Source organism: Ornithodoros turicata, chromosome 3 (assembly GCF_037126465.1).
Source record: "Ornithodoros turicata isolate Travis chromosome 3, ASM3712646v1, whole genome shotgun sequence".
Lineage (NCBI taxonomy): Eukaryota > Metazoa > Arthropoda > Arachnida > Ixodida > Argasidae > Ornithodoros > Ornithodoros turicata.
The window spans coordinates 54,334,751-54,342,574 of NC_088203.1; the positions used below are offsets into that span (position 1 = coordinate 54,334,751).

Genomic DNA, 7,824 nt, shown 5'->3' on the forward strand with positions numbered 1-7,824 from the left:
GCTTTTGTTGCTCCCTCTGTGTTAAATCCATGTTTCTTCTGCTTCATCAATGCTGAAACCACTTAATTCATTCTGTGAAGTAACTGATTACATTGGCAAATGAACTTGATCAGCTGATTGCTTGTAACATCATTATGAACTTGCACCCCTCACACAGTAAGTTTAACAATTTCTGTATGTGGGTACCTCTGTCCTGTATGTATCGCGTATGCATACCTGCCAGCTCTACCGGATTATCGAGGGGTCCCCTCAATTTTTTTCAGTCTCCTGATTGTGCAGATGCGCTCTGGATGTTCCCTTATTTTTCTTTAATACTTTTGCAAACGTATTTCTAAAGAATTAATCTAAACACTAGACTAAATTAAACTTTTACTAAAAGGCAGACCGTAATGTCATTCGCGGCATGATGATCCATGGCTAGGGTTGGGGGCATGTTTGCTTGTGTTCATGTTTCTCGAAAAGTTGTGCTATCGATCTGGAGTAGCTGCCCTCGGGTAGGCAACCCGTTTCAGGAACGTGGGTTGTTATGTAATTAAGTTGAATCTGGAACGCAAAGAGTAGGTGCCCTCAACTTCTGGAACGCAGCCATAGAGGAACCTCAGTACAGTGGCAATGCTATTTCGAATGCATGAAATTAGTATGTCCCCTTTCCCCGGACGGTCTGCAGGCAGTTTCCCAAATTGAACATGAGAACACAAGAGAGAGAGAGAGAGATGTGGGTTCGAGTCCTGCAGCTGGCTAACCTTTTCAATGACTTCCATCTTTCATCCCAAATTGAGTTTGTCAGCTTGGCTAGTATGGGTACGTTGACGTATGTCACATTCGCAGCCCCACTTATATGCATTTTACATTATTTACCTAGTAGCAGCCATTGCGACAGCAAGGCTTGAACCAAGTAGCTATGCACGACAGGCAGTACCATCTGCTGGTACATCTGCTACAAACCACATGGTAACCACATCTATGCATACATTTCCTACATATGTAACAACTTCAGCAGATGTATCTTATTAAGAACCTGTACAATATCTGCTTCCACATATATCATATTTGTCGTCAGGATATGAACCAGTGCATGGCATGCCTCAGCAGTCATTGTCTCAGGTTATAGGCAAGAGTGTGTTGCCCCATGACGTTTTGACTTCGCATGCAGGGCAGTCATACGTGTTTACAAGTTTCCTTCTGTAGAGAAACGCACACATTTCATGCCATTTCAGGTACACTATGCCCACCAGTGGGATGTGCCCCAGCTGGCTACCAGCATCAGGCTCTATCACCGATCATGAGCACTGGTAACCGCTGCATATTTTCAGCAGATTCAATTAAATGTACATTGTGACCAACAAGCAAATTTATCTGCAGGGACCGAGGTGCGCACGTACACGACACTACCCAGCAGAACCACAGCTGCAGAGCCAGGTATGTGCCTCTCAGTGTTGCGGTCTGCGTTTCGTCTTACCTTGTATATCATAGGTGTTGGAAAACTGAACACCAGATTTTAGCATTCGTGCCTGTTGCTCACTTGTGCTCAGATTGTCTTTGCCAGTTTGCTCACTGATTCCCTCCTCTGTTGCTCACTCACTCACTACTCAGTTGATGCTTGTTGGCCCCAGCTAAGCTTCCAGCTTGCTCACTCATGCGCACTCATTCAGCTTCGAGTCTTGGGCTGAGCTCTCTGTGTGCTCACACGCATGGCATTGTCTCCTATCCTGGCTCAGAATCATCTCTGATAGATATCTGCATTGTTCAGCATGTTATGTTACCACATAACATTCACAAGGTCTGTAGTATACAACATACTACATGTAGCTCAGTCACATAGTAAAAAAAAAATTAACACCTGATGTAAATCACAGAATATGCAGTAGTCCATGTGTTACATGGCATCAATAATTTTATCTCCGTCCGCTAATTGAAAATCATAGTGATGTATCTATCTGAAAGCAAAGCATGTCAGTTATAGCTTGGGTTCTTGAAGATGCTGCGTCCTGTCCTAACACAAAACTAGACTGGCCAATAGTAGGCACATACTGTAAAAACGTCTCTGTATTCCGTATATACTCACTCAGCATCAGCATATTCGACGCATTGAGCGTGAGTAAGGAGGAATGAGCATGCACATCAGTGAGTTCTGCTGGGTTGTGCTGGATATCCGTTGCTGTCAGAGCATGAACACTATTCCTCTGCTCTACCCACACCAGTAGTGCTTTCATAGGTTCTTTTCATGTTTGTTGCAGAATTCCAGAAACAGGTTGTACGAAGCCTTCATGTCATCCAACTTATGTTGCAGCATCATGGTGGTCAGCTCGACACTTTGGTAGCTGCAAATGCAAATCCATCCAGTTGTGCAGGGAAGGTCATCATACCCACCTCCTTTGACAACCTGGACGACTTTAAACGGTTTAACAAGCGTCTCACCGAGGCAGAGAAAGTGAATCTTGTAAGTTTTTTGTAACACGGGGTTGTACACGGAAACATGTGTCCACAAACAATTGTATTAGTGCAACTTCTCAGGTTGGGCTACCAAGTGTACGTATCAAATTCAGGGACCTCAACGCAATATCTACACGATACAAAATCAGCCTATGAAAAAAATGTGTGCTTTAGATTAAAGCCCCGGGGGGGGGGGGCTTGCGATTTTTCTTTATAGATTTTTGCATAAGTGATTGATGACGTGGGTCAGGGGGAGTGATGGAAGTGCTGCACCATTTGCACAAAACTGTCAAAACTGCAATCACAGGGTGCTGCACCATCCTGCGCCTTAGAGGGGATTCATATCATATGGACCCCTTCCCAGCGGCGCATTGGGAGGGTGGAGGTGGCGCTACCCATCAGCACTGTTATTTCTTTTTCAATTTCTACAGTACTTTAGCTTGTTTTGTACAAATGGTGGGTGTCCCACGAGAAATACTTCTTTTTGAAGATGATCATCATCATTGTACATGTCTTTATAGGAGTTGTTGGCTGTTGTCAGCTACAGTAGTTGCATATCCGCTTCTGCACGTTCAAAATTCAAATATCTATTGTCCAGTCATGATGTACATCTCGCAGGCTGATGGGTAGCTCCAGTAACGAATCGTGCAGACAGATTCCACATAGGGCTTGCCGATTATGACATGGTCACTATAATCGAATAGGTCGTGATGTGGACGCACAGCTCACACCTGCTCTGCATTGGGTCATCGCCACGTTAGGCTCCCTGATCTCGCGCCTCTAAGTTGAGTGGGAAATTGCCCAAGACATAATGTATCTGAAATTAACGCTGAAAATCATAATTCCACATCATAAATCACTAACCATACATGCTAGGGGCCCTCTGACTCTGGATTGCGATGTTGTGCCAAAACTTCCTGCACCAGCATGCTTAGCGCCGAAGCAAGAGAGAATCGGGTATAATTTTGATTGTAGCTTTGTAACAGAATCAAGGTTTTGAATTATGATAACAAGTACGACATTAACAAAGTGTGCAACGTAATTTGAAGTGAAGCATTTTAGTGCCCCTTTGCCAAAGAATGAACAGAGAATAGGGCGAAGTATATTTGAGTAGGGTTCAGGAGATTGCAGACACCTTTGTCAATGGCGTCCTCAGTTCTCTCCGAAGCAACGTACAACTCGCATGTTTGAGAACCTGTCTGAGGCTGGGGTCGATAGACTATGGAGCCCTATCATGATTTTTCTTACCTATGCTTTGAAGTGCTTTCATTGCTTTCAACCTCTAAAAACTTTGTTGCTGCACAGGTCACTGTAAGAGAGCAACAAATCTTTGGCTATACTTTTTGTTTTCAATGCAATTTTTTGCCTAAAGGTAAGTGAGTTCCAGCAGCTTGGTGGAAACGATGTGAAGAAATGCACATCTCGTGTCCTGAGCTACATCATCACACGTGAAGTTGGTCAGCACTACAGTTGGGAGGGACGTAGTGGGAAAGAGAAGTTCATGGAATTGAACGTAGCACCAGTCATTATCCGTAAGTTGCTGACAAAATTTAATCATCTACAGAAATGTGCATTTTGCTTATAAATCATGTACAATACATTTGTGCTCCTGACATAAGTAAATTCAGTGGGAAGGGCTGCAGTGAATATTTTCTGCTGACACTTCATTGCTGCTCTAATCTCACCAGACTGTTGTACAACACGTCTCCTACTACTAAAATTGTTGCTCTGAACATTCTTCAAATGAGGACTTACCTATTATTGAGCTTAAAGAAGCAATGAGGTGACATTCAAAGTCGCTGGAAATCCTGCATCATCTATCAAGCTGTCCGCCAGGAGTCACCATGCAAAATACCCATCCTGTGATCCATTATACCTATGCAATCAAATTCAGAAAAAAAAAGTCTGATAAAGCAGAAGCAGACGGCTGATACGATTCTCGCGTGACATTTTTGAGGCTCCATGCCTTTTTTATTTTTCTTTCTTTTGCACTGTACGTGACGTTTATGCATGCTTGAGCTGTGCCGCTGTACATCACATCATGTGAGGGGAGTTTCACGTCGTCCTCTTGCTCTGCATTGCGATGAAATTTGTTCACGAGGAAAAAGATTTTTGAAAGGCACACGGAAGTAGAGCCCTCGCTCTCCCTCTGTAGGTCACCTACGTTCAGCGTAGAACGCGCTGCACGAAAAAACTCAGTGGTCCGCTCAGTGGTCCGTTAAAGGACACAGCGCTTCCGTCACGTCCCTTTTTGTTTAAACTAAGGCGTTAAACCAATTCTTAAAATGCACCATGAGAAGCGATTCACTTGAGAGACGCAAACAGATGGCGGAATTGGACTAAAAATCGTGATGAGTGCAACGGCGGTCATCGTGGTGCAGCCCACTAACTGGTTTGTTGGTATGGAGAAACATAGTCTGCTACACAGAGAGAAAGGGGGGTAGAGAAAAGAACAAAAAAAAGTGAAAAGTGCCTGTCGCGATTGGAGGCATGGCTGCCCATGGCTCTTGTAGCCACGATGACACGTTCCTCCTCGTCATTTCGCCCTGCAGTGCGAGCTGAGCAGCAACTCTCGTGCCATGTTCAGGGTGTTTTCTTTTTTTTTTAAGAAAAGTACTGTGCACAGAATTTGTTTTTTGTTAGCTTTCAAGTCACATCATTGCGTCAGAAACACAACATTTTGGATAGCTTTCTGGGCTCCTGCGAGGCTTCCCACAAAACAGAGTACTGTGCAAAGTTGATGATGATGATGATTGGGATTTTTTTGGCGCAGCGACAACGAAGGTCATAAACTGTGCAAAGTGACCAGCACATTTTAGGGGAGGCGAATTGTCATATTTTCACTCCAAATTTATGTACAAGATATATAACGCTACTGAAGTATGACTATGGCACTTTTTTCCCTTTGCATTGTATCATAGCAGGCAAATGAGTTGTGCTTCAGAGTGTTGCATTTCTAATGTTTCAGAGGCAGTGAAAGACACGAGACGAGAAGGGAAGTGGAAGAATTCCGACATCGAAGACGCAATTAAAAACTGGCTTCGCCACTGCCCCGGCACCGTGAAGAGGCGTGTGGAGCACACAGCTCGGCGTTCGATCCAGCCAGCTGAGGTAAGCTCCAGGATGATTTGAATGAAATTCATAAGAAATTGTTGATTTTTCATACTCATTATTACAGTTTAATCCTGTTCATTAGAAATATTTGTATTCAAACTTTTGGGTAATATTTCGACCTGATGCCCAGCTCCAAGCAAAGCAATGTGTATTTCAGTAGGCTCAAACACCTGATAATTGGAACATTTGAACGTGTGCGCCAGCTTATACCCCTGTCACACGGCAAATTGAATGGCATTTGTTTCATGTCACACAGTGAAACCAAATGACAGTACGTGAGAATGGCATTTACCCTGTGTGAGTCCGGGGAATTCATACGCTTTTCCTCTTTCACCGACCGCGTACCGTCAGAGTAGAGAGCCGTAGAAAAGACAGCAACGATAAACATCTAAGGGGCCGTGGACAATGATGACGATAACCATGCGCCTAGAGCACGGGTTTTAGTTCCACTGGTGCGTCATCGAGATGGGCCACTGTCATCGCCTCTCCATCGTATACCGTCATCAGATGTTGGGACTCATGTAGAGGGACATCACCTCCTCTACATTTGGTGACCCGAACGATGAACATCAAGTACTAGCGGGTACCAACGTTCTGGGGGAATGCCTTCACTGACAGCTCAGAGATGCTTTACGGACTTCTGACAACATCGTGCACTGGACTTAATGTTTACTACAGGTCATACTCGCCATACAGTCTGCTATCAAAGATTCTGGGCCCTCTACAGCTGACTTGATGTACGGCTCGCCACTACGTCTTCCAGGAGAATTATTCTATGCCTCACCAGCGAGTCGTCCCCTTCCTGATGTGCGAGACTTCCCCACACGGCTCTCGCTCTTCTGTTCCGCCCTGTGTATGCTTCATTTCATGCATCTCGATGCTAATCCGCTGTGGGCCGCGACACCAGAGCAACGTGCTCCCCTGCTGGTTTTGGCAGTCGCGGCAGCAGACGCCAGTGCACGTTTCAGCTGCCGTCTCTCTCTCGCTCCTGTGCCGGTTGCGGCACCGCAGGCCACGACTAAGACGCCACCTCCACGTGCAAACCATAAGCCAGTCTACAGCCATAAGCTAGCCACTGTCTACATGAGTCCCGACCGGTGATGATGGTATGCCACGGAAAGCTGATGACAGTGCCTTATCTCCATGTCCGCGCTTGTGGAACTGAAACATTTGCTCCAGGCGCGTGGCTTTCGTCGTCATTGTAACATTTGGGAAAGACATTGTTTCTTTGTGTAGCTTGATGTAAGGCAAATGAATGACATTCGGTGTGACTGCCATTTACAGGGAATGTCATTCAGTTTGCCGTGTGATGGGGCTGTTGTTCGAATAATTCATAGGGATGCACTCAGCTACGCATAAGCCCTGATATTACTGGTCTTGCGCTGACACCTTTATTTATTCATTAAGAGCTAAAGTCACATCACTTATCAGTTTCCCATAAAAGCAAAAAAAAAAGGCACCGGCCTCGGTGGCTCAGTTGGTAGCGTGTTCGCCTTTTGATCCCGAGATCGCGGGTTCGAACCCGGCCGAGGACGCCAACAACTTGGTGGCAGGGTAGAAGTTGCTTAGACACGCCGTCTTCCGCGAGGGACGTTAAATACGGGGTGCCGTGTGATGAGCTTTCATCGCACGTTAAAGAACCCTCAGGTGGGCAAGAGCAATCCACAGACCGACCGCTGTAGCGTCGCTCATGATCGCAGTTGTCCCGCGACGTAAACACCCAATTATTAAAATTAGAGAAAAAAGGCTGTGAGGAAAAACTTCTCTCTCCCGCGACGAGACAATTTATCAGGAGCGACGCTCTGGACCTCAGCGTTATCTGTTGTATGAGAACTCAAATCATACGAATCTTGCGGTCATGTGATGCTCACATGTGTCCGGCAGCTGTCAGCACGTCTTGCTCGAGCGCAGGTTGCTTGCGTCCTATTGCGACGGGAAGACCCAGGTGTGATTCCTGGCGTCAGCACCTCTTTTTCTTGAGTTGCTTGAATTCGTCAATTTCTGGGCGTTTGAATCTATTGTATATACAGGGTGTCCCAGAAAACGTGTCATTGAATTATAATAAAAAAAACTACACCACCTAGAGTCATGTGGTTAATGGCATTTGTTCTTACTTGGTATTTGCCACCTCCTCGTGTGAATGTCGTGTAACGTAAGTTTAATTATGTCAAGTTTTGCGAGCTTAAGTCGGAAATTTGCTTAGTAAAGGTCACTTTTTTACCCCACCAATGTGAAGAGCGTGTCTAATTTAGTTAAATTAATGATAATTGACAGGGA

At 45.2% G+C, this 7,824-nt stretch overlaps 1 protein-coding gene across 1 annotated transcript; it reads left to right on the plus strand.

The window, feature by feature from the left end:
- Window positions 1-797: 797 nt before the first annotated feature.
- LOC135389479 (uncharacterized) lies at window positions 798-6,648 on the plus strand. The gene is made up of 7 exons (XM_064619521.1): window positions 798-801; window positions 1,218-1,292; window positions 1,363-1,419; window positions 2,238-2,440; window positions 3,806-3,965; window positions 5,402-5,544; window positions 6,226-6,648. Exons 1-7 carry the CDS (start codon window positions 798-800, stop codon window positions 6,646-6,648), a joined length of 1,065 nt encoding a protein of 354 aa, XP_064475591.1.
- The last annotated feature ends 1,176 nt before the right edge of the window (window positions 6,649-7,824 follow it).

What these genes read in the sequence shown, in the direction of transcription:
- LOC135389479 (XM_064619521.1), top strand. An exon ending in ATCACCGATCATGAGCACTG is followed by an intron (nt 1,293 to 1,362) that starts GTAACCGCTGCA and finishes ATTTATCTGCAG; the next exon opens with GGACCGAGGTGCGCACGTAC. An exon ending in AACCACAGCTGCAGAGCCAG is followed by an intron (nt 1,420 to 2,237) that starts GTATGTGCCTCT and finishes TGTTTGTTGCAG; the next exon opens with AATTCCAGAAACAGGTTGTA.